Consider the following 24,443-nt stretch of genomic DNA (forward strand, 5'->3'; position numbering starts at 1 on the left):
ACCTCAATAGTTTTCTTCTTTATAGGCATTATGTGCTGTTATATAAGTATAGTTAAAAAAAAAATAACTCAAAATCAGAGTTTTTGTAGTAGATAGTAAATATCATAATTGGTATTCTCGTGACCATAACAACTTACACACTACAGTTAACATTTTTTTTATGGGAATCAATAAATGGGTTAAATAAAAAAAATGGCACAATTGCTTTTCCTCTGCATTTATCCACAACTAAAAGGTAATATACGGTACATTTAAAAAAAATGGAACAAAAATATTGTTGTTTCAAGAAAAATGTTCTCATATAGTTCTGCTTAAATTTGTTAAGGACTCACTTACTGAAGTGAATTCTCTAAGCCATAGGTCAGGGTAAGCAACATTGAACGGAGGCAACAATATAGCAGAGCTGGACATGCCAGCAGGCAAGTGGATCAGCGTAGACCAGTACAGCATGGTGTTCAGGACGGCAGATGGGAGAAGCTGAAGAGAAGCTGGAAGCACTAAATTCAGCTGAGCATGTGTGTGGATAGTACAAGGACAGCAGAAATCTGTATGCAACCCCTATTGCAAATCAGGTTTATTGACAACATTTCCAAGCATTCTGGTGTTTGCAATAAAATCAAACAAACAAGAACAATAGAAATACCTCAACATAACTAGTTTAAATAATGGTTTCTCCAAATTCTCCATTTGGATAGGCCAATAATTGGGGAACGAGAGTAAACAGGCTGGCAAACAATTGACGAATGAGATATCATGGTCGTCAGAAGCGATGATTTTTAAGCTGATTTAAAAATCATTGTTAGTAGGAGCACATAGCCTCTGTTGGGCCACGGCCCCGCTATCAGTATTTGGTCAGTATTTTTTCTCAGGAGTGGGAGCCAAAACCAGGAGTGGGTGATAAATGCAGAATTGATGCTCTTGTTTCTATTATACCTTTTCTCTGATTGTTCCTCATCTGGTTTTGGCTTCCACTCTTGAGAAAAAATACTGACCGAATATTGACCAAATACTGATTGTGGGGCCGTGGCCTTAAACGGGTGATGTCCTGCTGATAACATGACATTCTTGGGCATAGAACAATTGTATTAATGATCATTCTGTACACATACAGAGTTTGTCGGCCTGCCTAAACTGGTCAAAAGACGACCAGTGATTGGCTTAAATATAGCCGTTTGGTGGTCGTTTAATGGCTGAATTTGGCTTGTGCAAACAGGTCATTAGCCAAGACAATGGTAAAGAAAGTTAATAGTTTGTTGCCTTGCACAAACAAAAAAAATGATGCAACAATAATAATAACAAAGGCGTTGAATGTTCCTAGAGTAGAGACACAGCTGGAAGCACAATTTAGAACTTCAAAGTTAAAGAAGAATACGGGTTACATTACATGGATGTGGAACAAGAGGAAACTTTCACCAGCTGCCAACAGATTCCTGAGGAGACAGGTGGTCAAAACCCTCCATTCACTAAAAAAGACCTGCAGATAGATTGTGTGTCAACAGGCACTGAGTTTTCAGTTTGCGTAGCATGGTGCATAATAGATGCCGAAAGTCTATATGCTGGAGGTCCAAGATATAAAACCATAAAAATTATCCACAGAAGTTTTGGGAATCTGTTTTGTGTAAACAAAACTGGAACTTTTCAGGCCTCTGGATCAATGATGTCTGGAGGAGGAAGAATTAAACATATGCTAAAATAGTGAGGCATGGCAGTGGCTCAATGATGCTTTGGGGCTGCTTTGCCATCCTTTGTCCTAGAAACCTGAAGGGTGTGGAGGGAAATTTTAGAAAAAAATGTTATCCTTTCTGTGAAGAAGCTGACACTTCATTGGAACTTCCAACAAGACAATAATCCCAAGCATTTCGTGACTTGGTCAAAAAAATTGAGTTTAACACCTTTTAAAAAAATCCTTGGGCTTACCTGGATTCTTCTGTTCTTATCCGTTTTGTGCTGCGTCGCTTCTTTGCAGACATATTCACATTTATTGCTTTTGAAGAGCAGTAGGGGACATCTTTGCTTGCCGTCTAACTGAGCATTTCTTCAGTCTTCTCTGAGGGTGTGCGCTTTCACCCTTTTCTCCCAGACGCTGCCAATCACAGCTGTGATTTTTCACAAGAGTGAAAGATCCTCTTTAAAGTCCACTATGGCTTGGTTTCAAAAGAAGTTCTGGAATGTTCTGAAGTAGCTGCACAGTGGCCTGACTTGAAACATATAGAAAATCTTTAGTGGAATTTGAAGGAGGATGCATCACACAAACCCAGAAATATCCAAAAACTGGAGGCCATTGCCCATTAGGAATGGGGTAATATTGCTATGCATCACACCTGTGAGAAAATGGCCGTTATTAATGAATCAGGGCAAAAGAGCTCAAGTGCAATAAGGGCTTGCTCACACGAGTGGATACAGCGGACGAGTACTATCTGATGTTTTATTGGATAGCGCTCTGACCAATGTTACTAAATGGGGCACAACTGATGGCCGATTTTTTTCACTGACAGAATTTGTCAATGAAAAAAATAGCAGCGTGCTGCGATTTCACTTTAAAATCGGATGCCACTCACCCATTCAAGTCTATGTGTTGGAGTGCACTTGGACTGCACTAGGACGTCCCATTTCCACGGACTCACAGAATGGAAAAGATGGAAAAATTGTTCTTCTCATAGTGTGCTCCACTTCTTTCATCTTACACTGGGATCAAACTCTAATTCTCTCGGATAAGAGCGAGCCCTGAATGTAACAGTTCCCTCTCTGCCGTGAATAGGGTAAGAACTTTCTATAGAGAATATTAGGCTTTTTCTGTATTACCATGTTTTTATATATTTTGTTAGTGCAAAGAAAGAGTGGGCTGCTAATATCCGTCTTTTACAATGAAATGAGGCAGAATACAGATAATTATGAAAATGTCTTTGTAAATCACAAATCACTTACGTGATGTAATATATTTTAATGCATATCTTTAAAGATCATTAAAGGGGTTGTTCGACACCTAAATACATTTTTTATTAGGCATTGATGGTTTTAAAATAATAAACAAAGGCATATTCACATTACAGCACAACCGCGGATCCAGCTAGGATGCTCCAGAGGTCTGCACTGGCATGTTAACGATGTCTGTTCTATTCAGAAGTCACAGGACACCCTGTGTTTGCTGCTATCATGGGACTAAAAGAGTATGTCATGAGATATTCCTGACTGCTGCATCCAATCACCTGACCGCTGCAGCAAATCAGAGCCTGCAACAGTCCAGTTACTTCTGAATGGAGCAGAACTCTGCAGCTTGGCTGCATTGCATTTGCATGGGTGATGGAAGGTGAGTATGCCTCCAATTATGCCTAAAAAAATATTGGTGCCGGACAACCCCCTGTAAGTTTTAGCTTACTATTAGTCTCTTTGTGGTATCAGTGATTCAGTATCAACCTAAAGACAGGAATAAGCTACAAGTATTAAATCAGTGAAATCAAAACAAGAAGTCTGGCTTTCATTTTGAACATTGGTTAAAGCATATGTACATGTATGACAACACATTTTTCATTACACATAATAATTTAGAGTTGCATTGATAACTCTAGAGGGTTCAGAGCTGAAATCTTCCACCATTTCTTGTTACATTTTGCATTCTGGGAACTGTATTTTGAGCACCAGAAGAAAAAAAAACCTGTCCCACTGCATTATTAGAACCCAGATAAGATTTCAAGGAACTGTCTGGCAACATATTTATTAGCAGTTCCCTATAACGTCAAAGCCCTGGGCTATAAAACAGGATGTGACTCAGGATCAGTAATACATAAGTATTTACAAACTTACTTAAAGAGTAACCATCTTTTTATTTTTTATTTCATAAATCAGTAGTAGACTTGAATATAGGAAACTTTATAATACAGTATACCTTAGAGAAATCTGCTTCCTCCTGGACTTCATTTTCAATATTCTCAATTCATGTGTAAAATCTTTCTTCAATGAACACAGATTTATTTCCCCACCACTGAGACTGGTGATCAAGGTCTACGAAGAACTGTAACTGTTTCAGGCGAACATGCAGGAGGAAGAAACATTTCTTTGCTGATTTTCATGTGTACCATTTATTTTGGAAATATTTATTAAAATGACAGTTACTCTTTAACTTTTGATACTTAATTGATATATACACTATAATTCAGTCTACGTGCCCTTAACATATTACAAGGGGGCATGTCATTACATTACATCTATAGCGCTCATTACCAAAAGCATGTTATAGCTATTCCTTATTACTAAAATATGTTAATCTTTTAGCAAGGAGCAGAAGGAAAACTTTTTTTTATGGTCGGCTCATTAATTATGGAATACAGAGCAACACTGAACATGTTCAAGCACTTTGGATAATACTATGACCCATTACATTTCTGACTTCAGGAAGTGCAGGAGAAGGACACCTTCTGATCTTAAAGGGAACCTGTCATGTCCCCATATGATATTATCTTGCCGATGTGGGGTTAATCTACAGGTTAGTAGCTCTCCAAAGCTGTGTGGCCACCGAACTAAAAACCTGACTACCAGGAGGAAATGAACTTTATTCCTCATGGCAGCCTCGCGTACAGTGTCCATTTTAGGACATGATCAAATATCAAAATCAAACATCAGAATGATGTCAGCTTGAGGCTAAATACTGTTACGCTCATGCCTGGACTGACTGGCGTGAGCGTGGTTAGTGATCCCACTGGACCATGAACAGAGGAGTGCCTGGAGGGGCGTGACTAAGTATCAACTCGGTCCGACCAAGGTCGCAAGGCGGCTCAGTCGACTCCGTGAACCAGGGAGGAACCGAGCAAAGGGACCAGGTGCTACTCCAGGTCAGACCCCGGTCACAGCTGTTGACCCACACCGGGGAATGCAGGAACGGGCAGGCACAGCTGGTATGCAGACAGGTGGATACTGGCAGACACGGCTGGTATGCAGACAGGCGGGTACTGGCAGGTATGAACGCAGGCTGGATAGGGACCAGTACAGACTGGGATGCAGGAACAGAGCCGCGGGTGCGGTGGGCTAGCAGAGCAGAACCGCAGGCGCGGAGGACAAGCGGGGCAGAGCAGAGCGAAACCGCAGGTGTGGTGGACAAGCAGAACGGAGTGAAATCGCAGATGCGGTGAACAAGCAGAGCGGAGCGAAACCGCAGGTGCGGTGAACAAGCAGAGCGGAGCGAAACCGCAGGTGCGGTGAACAAGCAGAGCGGAGCGAAACCGCAGGTGCGGTGTACAAGCAGAGCAGAGCGAAACCGCAGGTGCGGTGAACAAGCAGAGCAAAGCGAAACCGCAGGTGCGGTGAACAAGCAGAGCAGAGCAAAACCGCAAGTGCGGTGAACAAGCAGAGCAGAGCAAAACCGCAGGTGCGGTGAACAAGCAGAGCAGAGCAAAACCGCAGGTGCGGTGAACAAGCAGAGCAGAGCGAAACCGCAGGTGCGGTGAACAAGCAGAGCAGAGCGAAACCGCAGGTGCGGTGGACAAGCAGAGCAAAACCGCAGGTGCAGTGGACAAGCAGAGCAGAGCGAAACCACAGGTGCGATGGGCAAGCAGAGCAGAGCGAAACCGCAGGTGCGATGGACAAGCAGAGCAGAACAGAGCAGAAGGTGCAGGCAGACAGGACAAGGCTCTGTTCATCTGTTCACATGGAACAGACTGGAAAATACAGGAAGATAGTTAGAACACAGGAGGTAGATACGGAGGCAGGGAAACGGGACAAGCAGAACCAGATACACACAAGGTACTTACTATGAAGTAGCGAGTGGACACAAAACTCACAAACAGAAGTACAGAGACAATGAGTTGGAGTTAGGTGCAGGTTCAGACACTGCAGGAAAAGGGAAGGTTCGGACATCGAGACAAACAGGTAACGGGGTAGGACACAGTTCAGACAGGAACTGAACCAGGAACAAGATACAGGAATGAGCCTGGGAACTCAGCCCCCAGGGTGGCGGAAACAGACTAGAAGTCACAGATACAGGCAACAGGCCTGGGAATACAGCCCCCAGGTTGGCAGAACAGAATAGAAGTCACAGATGCAGGTAACGGGCCTGGGTATACAGCCCCCAGGGTGGTGGAAACAGACAAGATACAAAACAGGACCTGGCAACTCAGTTGCACAGAACACACTGTAAGAAAGTGTTGCTCAAGCACCTCCTACTGGGTGGAGGGGGTTTAAGTATCCACTGACTCACAACAATAGGCTGGGGAGGCATTAGGAGTGCGCACACAGTAACTATAAGAATCAGGCAGTAACCGCGCCGCCGCCCTTAAGCAATCAGACAAGAGACACAGCAGGTACTGGAGCAAAGTGTGCAGCCTGGACTGATAGGTAAGATGGCGGTCTTGCATGATGGGAGGTGGTAAGCCATGCCAGCACGCCGCCAGGGATGTTACAAATACCCTGTCTGACAAGTGATCCTGACAAGTGATTCTGACAAGTGACTCTGACAAGTGATTTTGACAAGTGACTTTTACAACTGTAATAATAAAAAAAATTCACTGTTCGCTGATGGGATTATGCCTATTTAGCACACAAACTACAGGGGTGTAATATCTGACAATCTGATTGTATGGCCCCCTCTTACCCCAATCCTGGTATGTATGGCACCCCTCATCTCCTAATCCTACCTTGCATAGCCCCATCACTGCACACATAAAACAATAAAAACTTGTACTTACTTTCCTTTCTCACCTCTGCTCCATTGCTGAGTCCTGTTCTCCTGCAGCTCATGTCAGCATCTGAGCAGCGCATGGCGTTACAGCCATGTGCTCTCAGACGCTGACGTGAACTGACGGTATATTCACTCCTCTCCACGCTGGGACTATGGGCGTGGAGAAGAGTGAATATGCATTCTCTTTAGTAGCGGGCACTGTCAGCAGGAGCCGCGGCTCAGAAAAATAGGTAGTACATTAAAAATTGCAACTGAGCAGAGTGCAAATTACCTAAAGAAGGGAAAGTGTGCTAAAATAGAGAGATTCCAGAGTAAGTAAAACAAGCTACGAAATATAAAATAAAGGATTAAGTACGTACTCTTAGATAATATGCCGCCTACTTCCTAAAAAGAAACAGAAGATAGATGCAGGATAAATAACATAAGCAGCAGAGAGATAAATCCTAGCTGGTCTTTCACTGACTGGCTTAAACTACAGAAGTTTGGCTGGACATTCAAATGAGACTATCACCAGCATGAAATATCAGCAGGGGAAAAGTATGTAACGCCGCACCTGAAAGGTGTTAGGGCAGACAAATGAGTAAATGAAAATGCCTGTTACCCTAAAAAGATTGATGAAAGAATAACCAAAACTAAACAACTGGAGAAAAGGTGTATCTGCTGTGGCTCAGAGAACAGAGACGCCAACCTCAAAGCACAGGCTCAAGGGTTCGAACCCAGACACATGACCCCCATACTCCTCCCCTCTTCCGTTACTATTCTCTTACATGATCATCCACTCCTCAAACTCTGCCTCTCCAACTTCTATATTGTTACCTCACAAGATTCCCCCATGACAAAACTCCGGTCCATTCAGTTCCATTGGTATGCAATTGAATTCAGGGAGCCGCCGTGTTATACCTTCTCTAAGCCTGCTGTCAGCTTGACAGCTGACTCAGAGAATGACCAAATCCCACTCCAGGTGGACTGCAGGTTAATAGCATTTAGGGACACGACAGGTTACTTTTAAGTTTAACTATCATTTCAGGTGAACGTGCAGCAAAATGTATGTCTGCCATTAGTTCATCTGTCCTCCCCCCTTTCTTCTACATGGATTCTTATGAGGCGCAAATGTAATCTCCTACCTAAGTAGTGTGAAAATATGTCTTCACTCAAGACAGATTTTACATGTGAACTGTGAGTGAAAGGTGAATCTGGGAGGAGAAGTAAGCTAATTTATCGAATAAAGTATATTGCCAAGTTTCTTATCTTCATATGTAATATTGATATTGGAAATAAGAATTAAAACAATGGTTACGCTTTAAAGTACAGATGCGTCCTTTCATTACTTTTTCTCTCAGTTCAACACATTTCAAGATGTGTGGTGCAAGATTACCAAGTTTTAAAAAAAAGATGATTTTGTGATATTATGTCATGAGTTGCTTATGCTAAGTGTGGCCACCCAATGGTTGTAATATGAACTGCATCTCACTGAGGATTTTTCTAGCTGTTTGTGATAACTTAGAGACCCAGAATTGTAAACAAACATTACTGCGTTTTCTAAGAAACAGCAACACACGTGTCAATGGATTATACATAGAATTGCAGCTCCACTCAGCTACAACACCACATAACTTGTGGACAAGTGTGGAGTTACTTCTGGAATAAAGTTGCCATGTTTTTTTAATCATTTTATGAAGAGGTAAGTTCAAGACTGGACCAAGGAAATGCAGTGGATGTTGTGTATATGCACTTTTCAAAAGCTTTTGATACGGTTCCACACAAAAGGTTGATACATAAAATGAGAACAATGGGGATAGGGGAAAACATATGTAAGTGGGTTAACAACTGGCTCAGTGATAATATACAAAGGGTGGTTATTAATGGAACACACTCAGACTGGGTCACAGTTAACAGTGGGGTACCACAGGGGTCAGTATTGGGCCCGCTTCTTTTTAACATATTTATTAATGACCTTGTAGGGGGCATACAGAGTAGTATTTCAATATTTGCAGGTGACACTAAACTCTGCAGGGTAATCAATACAGAGGAGGACAATTTTATATTACAAGAGAATCTATGTAAACTAGAAGCTTGGACTGATAAATGGCAAATGAGCTTTAATGGGGATAAATGTAAGGTAATGCACTTGGGCAGAGGAAATAAAATGTATAATTATATGCTTAATTGTAAAACACTGGGCAAAACTGTAACTGAGAAAGACCTGGGTGTATTGGTGGACGACAAGCTCATGTTTGGTGGCCAATGTCAGGCCGCTGCTGCAAAGGCAATTAAAATAATGGAATGCATTAAAAGAGGCATAGATGCTCACGAGGAGAACATAATTTTACCTCTATACAAGTCACTAATGCGACCACACTTACAATACTGTGTACAGTTCTGGTCTCCGGTGTATAAGAAAGACATAGTTGAACTAGAGCGGGTGCAGAGAAGAGCGACCAAGGTTATTAGAGGACTGGGGGGTCTGCAATACCAAGACAGGTTATTACACTTGGGGTTATTTAGTTTGGAAAAACGAAGGCTTAGGGGTGATCTTATTACTATGTACAAATATATGAGGGGACAGTCCAAAGACATTTCTACTGATCTTTTTACTCTGTGGCCTGAGACGGGACAAGGGGGCATCTTCTACGTCTGGAGGAAAGAAGGTTTAATCATAATCACAGACGCAAATTCTTTATTGTAAGAGCAGTGAGACTATGTAACTCTGTGCCGCATGATGTTGTAATGAGTGATTCACTACTAAAATTTAGGAAGGTCCTGGATGTCTTTCTTGTAAAGTATAATATTACAGGTTATATATACTAGATTCCTTGATAGGGTGTCGATCCAGGGAACTAGTCTGATTGTCGTATGGAGTCAGGAAGGAATTTTTTTCCCCAATGTGGAGCTTAGTGTTTGCCACGTGTTTTTTTTTTGCCTTCCTCTGGATCAACATGTTAGGCTATGGGTTGAACTAGATGGACTTAGTCTTCCTTCAACCTTAAAAACTATGTTACTATGGATAACCCATTTGTCAATTTTGAGACAGAGTGGACACATACAGTTGAAACCAGAAGTTTACATACACTATATAAAAAGACACATATGCATGTTTTTCTTAATATCTGACATGAAATCAGAATAAACCTTTCCCGTTTTAGGTCAGTTAGGATTACCATAGTTTTTACTATTTGCCAAATGCCAGAATAATGAGAGAGAAAGAATGTTTTAAGGCATTTTTATTACCGTACTTACTGTAAAGTCAAAAGTTTACATACACTAAGATTACTATGCCTTAAAACAGTTCTGGGTTGCCCATGTGATGGTATCATGTGTCTGGAAGCTTCTGACAGGGTTTTTGGCAACATCTGAGTTAATTAAAGACACACCTGTGGATGTATTTTAATGCACATCTGAAACACACTGCTTCTTTGTGTAGCATCATGGGAAAGTCTAAAGAAATCAGCCAAGATATCAGGAAGAGAATTGTGGACTTGCACAAGTCTGGCTCATTCTTGGGTACAATTTCAAAATACCTGAAGGTGCCTCGTTCATCTGTACAAACAATTATGCGCAAGTACAAACAAGATGGGAATGTCCAGCCATCATACCGCTCAGGAAGGAGACGGGTTCTGTGTCCCTGAACGTGCTTTGTTCCGACATGTGCATATCAACCCAAGGACAAAAGCAAAAGACCATGTGAAGATGATGGTGGAAGCTGGTAATATTGTGTCAATACCCACAGTGAAATGAGTACTGTATCAACATGGGCTGAAAGGCCACTTTGCCATCAGGAAGAAGCTATTACTCCAAATGACACATAAAAAAGCCAGATTAATGTTTGCAAATGCACACAGGAACAAAGACCTTAATTTTTGGAGACATATCCTGTGGTCTGACTAAACTAAAATTCAACTTTTTTGGCATAATGGCCATGTTTATATTTGGAGGAAAAAGGGAGAAGCTTGGAAGCCTAAGAACACCATCCCAACTGTGAAACATGGGGGTGGCAGCATCATGGTGCGAGGTTGTTTTGCTGCAGGAGGGATTGGTGCACTTGACAAAATAGATGGCATCATGAGAAAAGAACATTATATGGCAATAGTGAAGCAATATCTCAAGACATCAGCCAGTAAGTTAAAGCTTGGGCGGAAATGGGTCTTTCAAATGGACAATTACCCGAAGCATACTGCCAAAATGGTAACAAAGTGGCTTAAGGATAACAAAGTCAATGTTTTGGAGTGGCCATCACAAAGCCCTGATCTCAATCCTGTTGAAAATTTATGGGCAAAGCTGTAAAGGCAGGTGCAAGCAAGGTGACCTACAAACCTGGATCAGTTACACCAGCTTTGTCAGGAGGAATGGGCCAAAATTCCGACCAACTATTGTGAGAAGCTTGTGGAAGGATATCCCAAACGTTTGTCCCAAGTCATTCAGTTTAAGGGCAATGGTACCAAATACTAATGAAATGTATGTAAACTTTTGACTTTGCAGTAAGTAATAAAAATGCCTTAAAACATTCTCTCTCTCATTATTCTGGCATTTGGCAAATATTAAAAATGATGGTAATCCTAACTGACCTAAAACGGGAAAGGTTTATTCTGATGTCATGTCAGATATTGAGAATAACACGCATATGTGTCTTTTTATATTGTGTATGTAAACTTCTTGTTTCAACTGTATGTACTTCTAGTATAGATCTGTACCAGATGGCTAAGGATGGTTGAGATAACAGTACTATCTGCATGTGAGATCACTAGCATGAGGCAAAGCATAAACTGTCTTAATAACTGACTCCAGAGTTTCACTTTTTCTGTTAATGAAGTCATGGATTTTTTTTCTTTACAATGCACACAACCTAGTAATTAAGTAAGACACATTCAGCATCTTCTGCCAAGTGACGATTCTGTACTTGTCCTAGAAGCTTTGTCAGGAAGTTTATTGGCACACCCACCCTGGAACACACCTAGTTAACCCTTGCATTCACCAAAACAAAGGTATACAATCATAGACAACCTGAAAACTGGGAACCAGCACTAACTTGTGTCATCGGATCCATCTGCATGCTAAAGTAGGCTTTGTGTATGACAGAAGATAATTCATCAGTCAGCACCGACAATCAAAGGACAGGAAAGAGAACATTTTACTGTTGGAAAAAGTCCCAGAGAAGTCGAAGTGATTGCGCCTCATATACATTAATATAGTTGTGGGTGATTTGGAGTGATCTTATTCTTTGATGTCTGCACTATTCTAAAACCAAAATCTGGACTGCTCACTTTGCCATGGTAAGTAAAAAAGACATTATATTGCCATAGAGGATTTTTTTAGGTTCTTTATTTTATTACAAAAACATAAATATACCAGAATCGGAAATATAGGAAACCCTTGTTCTTTTCCAATGCAGGAGATGAAGCTTGTGGTCTTGTTGATGTACTGTATGCTGAAAACAGACAGCTCTTTGTGCTCTGTGAAGCTTGTCTGACCAGTATGTGTTTGTCTTACCAACCAGTGCTATTTAGAATATAAATGTGAAATGTGCTTTTTCATGGAAACTTTGAAACACGGCTGGTTTCAGGATCAGTGATGCCACTTGAAATTGTTGAAACATATAACATATGAATAACAATGTTGTCTCCTATACCCAACAAACTATATATGTACAGTACACCGTACAGATACATACAGTGTTTATTCATGTGCTAGTTTCACTAGTTATACTAAAAGAAGCAATCATATCATTCTTAGTACATATTGCAAAGATACTGTGCATATTTGATCATTCACGATCATCCATAGTTTCACAATATTGTAAAATAATTTAATTCAGAAAGTTTAGAACCTTATCTTTTGAAATTAGGACAACTTTTGTCATGGCAGTACAACAGATCATAGTTTTATACTAATTACTATCAGAAAAAGATACAAGCACATTGGATCTATACTCTACAGCATAAAATGAGTAACTTTATTATTTACTAGTTAAGTATAGATAAATATGGTTAATTTTAATACTTCTTGCTCTTGTTATGAATTCAAATAAGGTAAAAATACTTTGAACCAAACAACAACAAAAAATAGAACCGAAAGAATGGCCTTTTAGCCTAAGTTCCCACAGTGAGTATTTGGTGCATTTGTGAGGTTATAGATCTTCTGCAGCATCTCCGCACCAATTACGGTAGCTAAATTACGGCAGGTAAAGTGCATCTTTGAGGAAAGGGGGGTAGTTTATACGTTTTTATCTCATTTTTTCTGCTGTGCTTTTTGTCTCCTTTTGGTTTGTCATGTTTTAAATAAAACTGCTTTGTTTTGGATACTTCCTGTTACTTAGTTTTCATAGAACTTTATTGGTAATGTTAGCTGATTGCATGTGTTTTTAGTGCAATTTGGCTGTAGAAATGCATTAAAAACTCATATGTGTTTATTAACTGTGGATTTTCCTCACCTCATGTCTATGGGGAAAGTCTACAAATAAAACTCATATTTACCACAAGTGCAATTCATGCTGCGTAAAAAAGAAAGCACAGTGGGCATGAGATTTCTATAAATCCCATTCACTTTGCTGGAACTGTAATAAGCTGCGTTTCTGCGCAGTGAAAATAAGCATTGTCAAAAATGCACCAAATACTCGTGGGAACATATCCTTAGGCTATATGCACACGGCGTCTTTTATATGCTGCTGCAGTCACCAAGTTTTCCCAAGCAAAGTCGCTTCAGGAAAATGCCGCCGATCGTTTACCTGGAGTGGCTTTGCCGGTGGCGTTAACGTTGTTCTTGCAGTGGCTGTGCCTCCGGCGTCTCTTACAATATACAGTGAAGTATAGAGAGCAGGCAGCTTCTGAATGTATTTCCGAACCCAGAAGGTTAATAGAAGTAACTTAAGACTGAATATGTGTACAGCAATGTCGTTTTCACATTGCTGTGCATTATGTTCATTTTATGGGGCGCTTTTGCGGCACTTTTTCAGGCGGTTTCCGGACTAAATTTGCTTGAAAAAGACATCGTGTACTCATACACTTACAGTGCTGCTCACCATTATTGGCACCCCTTCCTTTTTTTCATAGACTGTACAATATCTTAAGAAATGGAAATGTACCAAAGTTATATCCTCAGGATTTTTTAATTAGTGGTCCAGAGTAATACAACAATAAAACATTGTTTTTCAGCTTCCATGTTGCAATTTCAAAGAAGAAACAGAATAAACAGAATGTGCAGCAATAAAGGCACCCCTAATTAATACCTGGTTGCACACTTTTTGTCATTGCTGACAGCCTACAAACGTTTCTTGTAGCCATCTATAAGCTTCTTGCACTTCTCAGCTGGAATTTTCTCCTACTCTTCCTTTGCAGATTGTTCAAGCTCTAGAATGTTTGCAGGGTTCTTTTTCCCAATGGCAGATTTCAGCTCACCCCAGAGATTTTCAATGGGATTGAGGTCAGGACTCATTGCTTGCCATTTTAAAACAGTCCATTTTTTCTTTTTCAACCATTCCTGTGTACTTTTGGATGTGTGCTTTGGGTCATTGTCTTGCTGGAGGACCCATGATCTTCCACTCAAACCAAGTTTTCTTACACTGGATAGAACATTTCACTCTAAAATCTCTTGATAATTCTCAGATTTCATAATTCCTGTGATATGGTCAAAGCCTCCAGTTGCAGACGCAGCAAAGCAACCCCACAGCATTATTGATCCTCCATCATGCTTAACTGTTGGTAAGGTGTTCTTTTCCATAAAAGCTTCATTGCGCCGTCTGTAAAAAAAAACATTGCTTTGCATTGCCAAAAAGCTCTATTTTTATTTCATCTGTCCACAGAACATTTTCCCAGAAGGATTGTTGCTTGTCAAGGTACTCTTTGGCAAAGATCAGTGGTTCCTTTTTATGTCTTTTCTTCAGCAGTGGTTTCTTCCTTGGCCTTTGCCTATAAAGCTCTGCTTGGTTTAGTATGCGGCGCATGGTACTTGTTGAAACCATGAACCCAGACTGTTCCAGATTGGCCTTCAGGTCTTTGGATGTTTGACGTGGTGTTTTTTTTCCACCATTCGCACCAACCTTCGCAGACATCTCTTGTCAATTTTCCTCTTTCCTCCACGTCCAGGGAGGTTCTTGATGATTCCATGCTTGTCAAACTTCTTAATAACATTGCGCACTGTTGAAACTGGGATACCAAGGTCTTTGGAGATGACCTTATACCCTTTGGAAGTCTTGTGTTTGCTAATAATAGCAGTTCTGATGTCCTTCGACAGCCACTTTGTCTAATGGCTAATTCATGTCACATGAGTATCGACAATTAATCACAGGTGTATCTCTTTTGTGATTTACCACAGGTGAGTCAAAATGTGTTTGCATACTAAATTAATGTAAAGGGTGCCAATACCAGTGACACAGAAAGCTTAAGTTTTTCTATTTTTCCCTCCCATTGTTTTTTTGTTTTAAATTATTATTTATCGTTTCCTCTTTTGTATTTAACACGAGTGCTCTATACAAAAAAACTGTTTCACTTGATTCATTTTTTTCAGGAGATATTCCACATCATGTTCTTAAACTTCATGGGTGCCAATAACGATGAGCAGGACTGTATATTGGTTTCATGGACAGAAATATAAAATGCACTGCAGAAGAATTGGTTTGGTTTCTAGCCTTATTGTGGCTTTTTTTTGCCGGTGGTCTTTTGTAAAACACAAACGGCATGCCCTGGTTATAGTGATTTTCTATGGTAGTTTTCCATTGGCATTATTATGGGACTTAAAAACTCCTGGGAAAATTCTTTTAAAAATATGACAAAATAAAAAGAATGCAGACAAAATATTTGAAAAAAAATGCTATGAGAAAGTATTGAAATTAATATGGTTTTTTGTTTAATACTGTTGATAACAGCAGTATAATAATTAATGCCCATTGTAACGCTGGTGGGTGTGGACCCATGGCGCCATGTGCCGGGCTTACCCTGGAGGGACATGACTAAGTGTCTATCGGGTCTTCACTAGGGCCTCTGATGGTGAGTATATGCTGGGCTGCTGTAGACACTAGGTACCACTCCAGGGCAGTCCCCAGGACTGCAGCAGCTGAGCGGAGAGTCGGAGGCACGGGTACAAGGTACAGAAGGGAGAGTCAAAAGCATAGTAAGACAATCCTTCGTTAGGGCAGGCAGCACGGGATCACAAAACAAAGTCAGTGTCAGGGATGGAGAAGTCAAACTGAGAGCGTAAACAGGCCAGGTTGATAACGGGAGACAGCATACTGAGCCATGCATAAACAGGTGCTAGTAGGCTAGGAACCATAATTCAGGCAAGAAGGAATGGAGGGTGGAGTCGCCTGATATAGCACCTGCTAACAGGTGATAGGCTGGGGAAGCAAATCTCTGCAGGACAGAGTGGATACAAATTCCTGTAGAGTTCAGCCGCACACCCTATGACTCACAACCAGCTCAGAGTGATGGTCAGGTACTGAATAGAGTAGAGCGAAACACCCATTAGATTTTTGTAATCTGTGATTTCTATAAATATCTACAGACATATGGAGAGGACACTAGTGGCCCTTATTTATCAATATTAGCCATGGGACTACAGTACAGCCCAACTTACATTTTTCACTTTCGAAGGAAAGTGAAATCTCTACAGTGATTGGTTGCTCTAAGCTTACTGGTTTATTTCTAGACAGTTTTGATAAATGAAGTACAAAAGAGTATGCCTTCTCAGTATGTACACTAGCCCCTCTCTTCCACAAGGAATTCAGTGGCATCATTATTGGCACTTATAGCAATAACCTTTGTGCCATAGCAACTGGTTAAAGAACAAAGTACATTTTAATTAAAAGATCTTGCAATAAAAATAAATTCCACAATTGGATGTGTTAAAAAAATATTCCTGTGCTGAGATAATCTTATAAGTGTGCCCCTGCTGTGTACTACGTAATGGCTGTGTCTGACCGTACAGGAACATGGTCTGTTCATACCACATGTCCTGGGCAGGTGAGGAAGCAAAAGAGTATACAGACATTACAGCACAGGATCGCAGATGATTCTGTGAGGTAAAACATTGTTTTTAAACAGGCAGGGAAATTGTTTAGGGTGCCTTCACACTTTTAGGTACCCATTCAGAGGGACCCTTCGGGTCTTATGTCCGAACCCCCCACAAAACGAGATTCTGATATACAGTGTATGCGTCGAGGGGGCAATAGACTATAATAGTGCAGACTGGACCCAATGAACAGGTACCTAAATGCAGTGTGAAAGTACCCTTACCTCAATGTTTAGAGGCATTTTAAAGCGGTTTCCAGGACTATTTATGGCCTATTCTTACAGTAAGTCCATCAATATCAAATCCTGGGTGGCATTCCCCTCCTACAATCAGCTGAAAATTTTTCATCCAAGCCAACAGTTAATTCCTCAAAACAAAGCAAAGATGTTTCAATTATACAGAATTTGATTTATTTGTGAGTAAAACATTCTATAGTTATCGATATGAAGAAATGTGAAAAGCAGCACTCACCAGATCTTTCTTGGCTTAAAAGTCCTTTATTCCATCATGTGTGGACAATCTAGGAAAACATGCAGCAAGCAGGTAAAAACAGGGAGTAGATGCAGGAAGGAGGGGAGGAAGAGAGGACGACGGCCGTTTCACGTCCGACTGACGCTTCTACTGGTCTTATACTTAGAATAACCCCGCCAACAACATTCCAGCAGCCACCGCGGGGACCCCAGCGCTGAATCACGCCTCACTTGTCGTGACGTCAACGCGTGGTCATGTGATGCCTGTGAGCCGCCACCGATAGCGCCGCTCACAGGCAGACCCTGCAACAGATGGTAATTACAAAGACCCTTATGGGCCCCGGGGGGAAACATTGGGGGCATAATAAAAAGTTGTGGCCAACTTCTTTAATTCTGCGTAAACTCACCTGCAGTGCGTGTTTGAAATCTGCAACATGTCAATTTCTGTTTCGAGTACGCTGAGTGTTGGGCTCGCTCACACTGCCGTATAACATAGCGGACTGCTATCCGATGTTTTATTATAGTATTTTATTATACTAGGGGGCAGTTCAAATCTGCGATTATTTTCTCATGTGAATTTGGCATGTCCTGATGAAAAAGTTGAAAAACTTTGAAACGAGCCTACACTTGGATCTGCATCCCTTCATTCTTCTGCGACAGCAGCGCAGAATATCCCATTTGCTTCCAGTTTTTTGTCTTTACATTTTATATTTTAGCGTATATATATATATATATATATATATATATATATATATATATATATATATATATATATATATATACACATATATACACAGGGTGGTCCAAAAGTAGGTGGACAGAAAGTGTAATAAGGTTATGAAGGGGGAGATTTATCAAACGCTAAATTGGAGCCGCCTGTCTGGATCATCCTCCAATAAACCATGAATTAGATGTGGACGATAAGCTTTTCCCCTTCTCCCATGACAGCACCACCTGAGAGAGTATCCGCCCCTCCTTGATAGGAGCCTCGCCAGGTGGTACCTCACGTACCTGGACCGTGGATTCCGGGGTCGGTGCGGCCTGGAGGTCGTGGAAGCAGCAGATGGCCCCTGTTCTCAGCCCATCTGGCTGCTGCTCGGGTCTGCGTGTGGGGGGGGGCTGCCTTCCGGAGTCCTCCCCGCGTGCACCGGGTCCTGCGGCCGGGTCTGCGCCTCACAATGGACTAGACTGAGCGTGCCGGCAGGTCTTCCGGGTCTGCGCACGTGGGGGTCGCGTCGCGTCGCACCCTGTGACGGAGCGCGCCGGAAGTCCGGGCTGCGCACGCGCGGGGTGGTGATGCGCCCTATCACGGAGTGTGCCGGAAGCCGGGTCTGCGCATGCGCGGGTGGGAGGCCGACATCCTGCTGCAGGCGCGCCGGGTGCCACTGGGCTGCGCACGCACAGAAGTAGGATTTGCGGTGTAGCGCTCCAGCTGGCCAAGTTTTAAAAAAGAAAAAGGAATAATTAAGGAAAGAGAATGAGCACGCTGCCGGAAGGGGAGGAGCCTAAAGGATGTGGAGCCCTACTGCTTTTTAAGGATGGGGAGCAATCAAGATGGCGGTGTCTGCATCCCCGCCATAATGAATGAGGAGCCACAGTCACCTGGGCAGCAGGTGTCACCACCGCAGGAGGTACAGCAGCAGCCACAGCCGCCAAAGCAGCGCAAGCAACTTAAGCAACTGGAACATTGAGAATCTTCCCATCACCAAAGCCACAGCAGTGGAGGGCATACGAGTTCCGGCAGAACCGGTCAGAAAAGACCTCGTCAGTCCACCTCCGCCAGATGGGAGCCCTCATGTGAACGGCAACCACCGCCTCCGGTACCCTAGTCTGAACGGCAGTGTGGTGAGTGATCTTCGTGAAAGTCTCACCTTGAGTAATGTGCTCTTCTCTGTTTTTCTCTCTTTTTCTCCTTTCAATTCTTGGGTCAGAAGGCGAAGAACTGTAGTGCTAAGAGTAAAAACAAGGAGTGTGCGTTATGTAAAATCAGTCTTCCCACCTCCTACGTCAAAAACCTGTGCGCGGACTGTATTCAGAAAACCATAGCAGAAGAGTCCCCCAGGTTTTCTATGAAATTAAAGAATCTGATCCAGACAGAAGTCAGGGATTCTTTAAAAAGCTTAACCTCACGCAGGAAGAAGAAGTAAAAACTAGTTTCCTCAGAATCAGAGGAATCGGTAGAGTCCCGTTTTACAAGAGAACTGCCTTCCTCCTCTAATCTCTCCTCATCATCGTCGAAATCTTCGGATGATGATGGGGGGGGGGCAGGCCTTGTTTTTCGGTAGATAATACTGAGAGACTAGTTAAAGCCGTCAGAGTGACTATGGGTATTACTGATACCAAAGTTCCCAGAACAGTCCAGGATGTTATGTTCGGGGGCTTGGACCAGAGGAAGAGACGCACATTCCCGGTTAATGAGAGGATCAGATCGCTTATAGAAAGGGAAAGGAAAAAAACAGAGAAGAAGGGTCAGCTGCCTTCCTCCTCTAAGCGGAGATACCCCTTTGAGGAAGAGGATGCGGCTAAATGGGACAAAACCCCTAAGATCGATGTGGCCATTGCAAAGTCCTCAAAAAGATCCACTCTGCCCTTTGAGGATTTATGGGCCTTGAAAGACCCGCTTGATAAAAAAGCGGAGTCTTTCCTTAAACAAGCCTGGGAGTCGTCAGCAGGGGCCCTTAAACCGGCAGTGGCAGCCACCTGCACCGCTAGATCTATGATGATCTGGCTTCAACAGTTGGAAGACCAGATTAGGGGGAATGTCTCGAGGGAGAAGATTCTGTCGGACCTTTCTCTTGTGCAGGGAGCGGCTGCATTCCTGGCAGACGCATCGGCAGATTCAGTTAGGCTGGCTGCCCAGTCTGCAAATCTCTCTAATGCAGCTCGTAGGGCATTATGGCTCAAGAGCTGGCCAGGGGATGTGCAATCAAAGACTAAACTATGCTCAATCCCTTGTGAGGGGGATTTCCTGTTCGGCAAAGGTCTAGATGACATCCTGGATAAGGCCGCAGACAAAAAACATGGGTTTCCCACTGTGTCTGGTTCCCAGTTTAAAAGCTCCTTTCGGAAGAGGAAGTACAGTCGCAGTAAAGCTCCCAGAGATCAAGGTAGCTGGAAAGACAGAAAGCCGTATAACAGAGGCTTCATGTTCGGGGGTCCCTCCTCTGAGAATAAGAAGGCCCCTAAGTGACAGTTCCCCCCAGGTGGGAGGAAGGTTGTCCCACTTCCTGCCCGTCTGGGAGAAAATTTCATCCAATTCTTGGATCTTAGGGATAATCAGGAGGGGGCTCACATTGGAGTTCAAGAGCAGGCCCAGGGACACCGTCAAAATTTCAGCCCCCAGGGGTCTAGCGGAGCAGATAGCCTTACAGCAGGAAGTTCTCTCTCTGCTCGTGAAGGGGGTTCTGGTGGAAACACCTGCATCCGAGCAAGGAAGAGGATTCTATTCTACTCTCTTCCTAATAAAGAAGCCGGATGGCTCCTTCAGGACCATTGCCAACTTGAAGAAGCTGAACAACCATTTAATCTACAGGCCGTTCAAAATGGAAACAATAAAGTCAGCCATAAGGATGCTACAGTATTTCCGGACTGTTATATGTGCGTCCTCGATCTGAAGGATGCCTACTACCACGTCCCGATCTTGGCAGATCATCAACAGTTTCTGAGGGTGGCTGTACAGTTCGGCAAGCACGTAAGGCATTTTCAGTTCGCAGCTCTTCCCTTTGGCATTTCCATGGCGCCGAGAGTCTTCACAAAAATTATCCTGGAGGTCACAGCACATTTGAGGGAAAGAGATATTCTGGTCATCCCTTATCTGGACGACTTCTTAGTAGTGGGCAGATCAAGACAACTCTGTGCTCTAGCCCTGGCGGACGTCATGGCCAGTCTAAAACGCCTGGGTTGGCTGTTAAATTTAGAGAAGTCAAGGCTGGAACCAAAGCAGGTCCAGTCTTTCCTGGGTCTCATTCTGGACTCCGAAAACCAAACCTGTCTTCTACCAGAGGAAAAGAAGCTGAAGATCGGATCCCTAATATTTCGGGTTATCAGCAATCCGACCATGACCCTGAGGAATGCAATGTCTCTGTTGGGTACAATGACATCTTGCATCCCGGCGGTTCAGTGGGCCCAGTACCATTCCAGATGTCTTCAACAGGAGATCCTGGCAGCGGACAGGCGGCTCAAAGGTCGCCTGAATGGGAAAATATCTCTTCCAGAGGTTGTAATCAACTCCCTGGACTGGTGGAGATCTCCAGTCAATCTATCTTTGGGGGTTCCTTGGACCTTCCAGGTGTCGGATACAATTACAACGGACGCAAGTGCAGAAGGCTGGGGAGCTCACCTAAGAGATCGTTCTGTACAAGGCCTCTGGTCGGACAGCGTGAAGGAGCTGTTGGCAGCCAAAAACGCTCTAATAAAGTCCAGTTCTGTTCTTCGGGGTCATCACATCCGGATAATGTCAGACAACAGATCGACAGTCGCCTACATCAATCATCAGGGGGGTACCAGGTCTCTCCCTCTGATGTTAGTAGCGGATCAGATCTTCAGGTTTGCCGAGAGTCAGCTGCTCACGCTCTCGGCGCTGCATATATAAGGAGAAGAGAACGTAAAGGCCGATTTCCTGAGTCGTCACATCTTAAAACAAGGAGAGTGGGAATTGAATCCAGCCGTATTTCAGCAGATTGTGGACCGATGGGGACAGCCCAAAATAGATCTGTTTGCAAACAGACACAATCGGAAGACCGAAATCTTTTGCTCCCTGAATCCAAAAGAGGGGGCATTTGCGGTGGACGCGCTGCTGATTCCTTGGGATTTTACTCTAGCCTATGCTTTTCCCCCTTTAATACTGATCCCTACTATCCTGAGGAAGATCCGAGAGGAAAGGGCGAGGGTTATATTGATCGCACCGTTCTGGCCCAAGAGACCATGGTTCACTTGGATGAAGCAGATCCATGGGTTCTTCCGGACATCCCGGATCTCCTCAGGCAGGGCCCAGTCTGTCATCCCCAAAGATCGGGCCTGCATTTGATGGCCTGGATTTTGAAAGGTCGCTATTGACACAAAGAGGGTTTTCTCCGGATCTGGTTACTACCCTACTGGCAAGTAGAAAGCCGGTAACAACTAGGATCTATGGTAGAACCTGGGCTAAGTTCCTGTCTACCTCGGGTCAGTCCGCCAAAGGGAGGAGTCCTATTGAGGCCATTCTAGAATTCCTCCAGAAGGGGTTAAGCATGGGACTAGCCACCAGTACTCTTAAAGGTACAGGTATCAGCTCTGGGGGCATTATATAATTATGACTTGGCGGCGAATAGGTGGATCATTAGATTTATTAAAGCTTGTGATAGGTTCAGGCCTATTCCTACTCCAAGGATGCCTCCTTGGGACCTTAATTTGGTTCTGGAGGCACTAACCAAACCTCCCTTCGAGCCCTTAGAGGAAGTTTCAGAAAAAATTCTAACTTTAAAGATTGCCCTACTGGTAGCCCTGACATCAGCTCGTAGAGTCAGTGACTTACACGCACTATCTGTTAACCATCCATTCACTCAAGTATGTACGGATAGAGTAATCTTAAGACCAGACCCAGCCTATCTTCCGAAGGTAGCCTCCAAATTCCATAGGACGCAAATAATCACTCTCCCTTCCTTCTATCCTAATCCTAGGGATTCTGAGGAACAGAAGCTTCACACCTTAGATGTTAGGAGGGTGTTAGTCCAGTATTTGGAGGTGACAAAAGCCTGGAGGAAGAGTGACGCCTTATTTATATCCTTTCAGGGGGCTAGGAAAGGACTTAAGGTTACAAGAGGGACCATAGCTAGATGGGTCAGGGATACTATTACCTTAGCCTACTCTTCTAGCAATCTGCCAGTTCCAGAGAACCTGAAGGCCCACTCCACCAGAGCGGTAGCTGCTTCCTGGGCTGAGAAGGCGGATGTGCCCATCGACATCATATGTAAGGCGGCAACTTGGTCATCCCCCGCTACATTTTACAAACATTACCGTCTTGACCTTTCCTCTTCTACTGATCTGTCCTTTGGTAGGAAGGTGTTGCAAGCGGTGATCCCTCCCTCTGGTGTCTGATCTCTATAAATCTCTCAGGTGGTGCTGTCATGGGAGAAGGGGAAAAGATCCTAGTTACTTACAGGTAACGGGATTTTACAGAGCCCATGACAGCACCCTATTAATTCCCTCCCCTTTGTCACTATGGTGTGCACTTTTTAAGGTGTTTATTACAAATGTTGAGGTGGCGGTTATGTATTAACCTGTTTTCGGAGGCTCTCTCATGCTCTGAAACAAAAACTGATGCGGAAGAGAGGTACCGCCTTTTTATTCAGTAGGTTCCTGTCCTTGGTGGGCGGATACTCTCTCAGGTGGTGCTGTCATGGGCTCTGTAAAATCCCGTTACCGTTAAGTAACTAGGATCTTTCCACCCAATAGATTTCAGGATTCGCTTGATAGAAGCTCGTGAAATTCCCAATTCCAAAGAGGCTCTTCTGTTGGACTTTTTTGGACTCTGAACAAATGTTTCAGCAACAAGTTGTTTATTATCTTCTGTACAGACTGTTTTGGGTCGACCATTTTTTTGAGCATTAAGGATTGAGCCAGTGGCATTGAATTTGTCATGAATGTGGTAAATGGTTTGTCTCTTTGGGGCTTGAGTACCAAATGTTTCAACCCAATTTGCTCTAACAGTTTCAGCATTTTGAGATTTCCAATACTCTGTTAAAATCCATTTTCTTTGATCTGTATTTAAATTATTTGCCATTATGTGTTATCTGAATTATCTGAAAAGAAAACAGATTTGGGGGAGATCTATCTGTGAAAACTAGATCTGTGAAACTGGCTCAGCTGCCCTTAGCAACCAATCAGATTCCACCTTTCATTTTCCAAAGAGTCTGTGAGGAATGAAAAGTGGAATCTGATTGGTTGCTAAGGGCAACTGAGCCAGTTTCACTTTACACCATGTTTGATAAATCTCCCTCTTCATAACCTTATTACACTTTCTGTCCACCTACTTTTGGACCACCCTGTGTATATATATATATATATACACTTCTCAAAAAAATAAAGGGAACACTCAAATAACACATTCTAGATCTGAATGAATGAAATATTCTCATTGAATACTTTGTTCTGTACAAAGTTGAATGTGCTGAGAACAAAATCACACAAAAATCATCAATGGAAATCAAATGTATTAACCAATGGAGGCCTGGATTTGGAGTCACCCCCAAAATTAAAGTGGAAAAACACACTACAGGCTGATCCAACTTTGATGTAATGTCCTTAAAGCAAGTCAAAATGAGGCTCAGTAT

General features: G+C 42.9%; 1 protein-coding gene across 3 annotated transcripts in view; it reads left to right on the forward strand.

The window, feature by feature from the left end:
- Positions 1 to 24,443, forward strand: part of CRYBG1 (crystallin beta-gamma domain containing 1) — a 431,371-nt gene that overhangs the window by 198,364 nt on the left and 208,564 nt on the right. The window contains exon 1 of one of the 3 annotated variants that reach the window (XM_073675789.1): positions 11,637 to 11,934. The exons of the other annotated variants lie outside the window; for them this stretch is intronic. Within the exon in view, the coding sequence (XP_073531890.1) occupies positions 11,932 to 11,934 (3 nt within the window). The 5' untranslated portion in view covers positions 11,637 to 11,931. Of the gene's footprint in view, positions 1 to 11,636; positions 11,935 to 24,443 lie in introns of those variants that run through there. 3 annotated transcript variants of the gene reach the window in all.

The sequence above is a fragment of the Phyllobates terribilis genome, unplaced genomic scaffold (assembly GCF_046119375.1).
Source record: "Phyllobates terribilis strain yellow unplaced genomic scaffold, ASM4611937v1 Scaffold_3__8_contigs__length_932513732, whole genome shotgun sequence".
Taxonomy (NCBI): Eukaryota; Metazoa; Chordata; class Amphibia; order Anura; family Dendrobatidae; genus Phyllobates; species Phyllobates terribilis.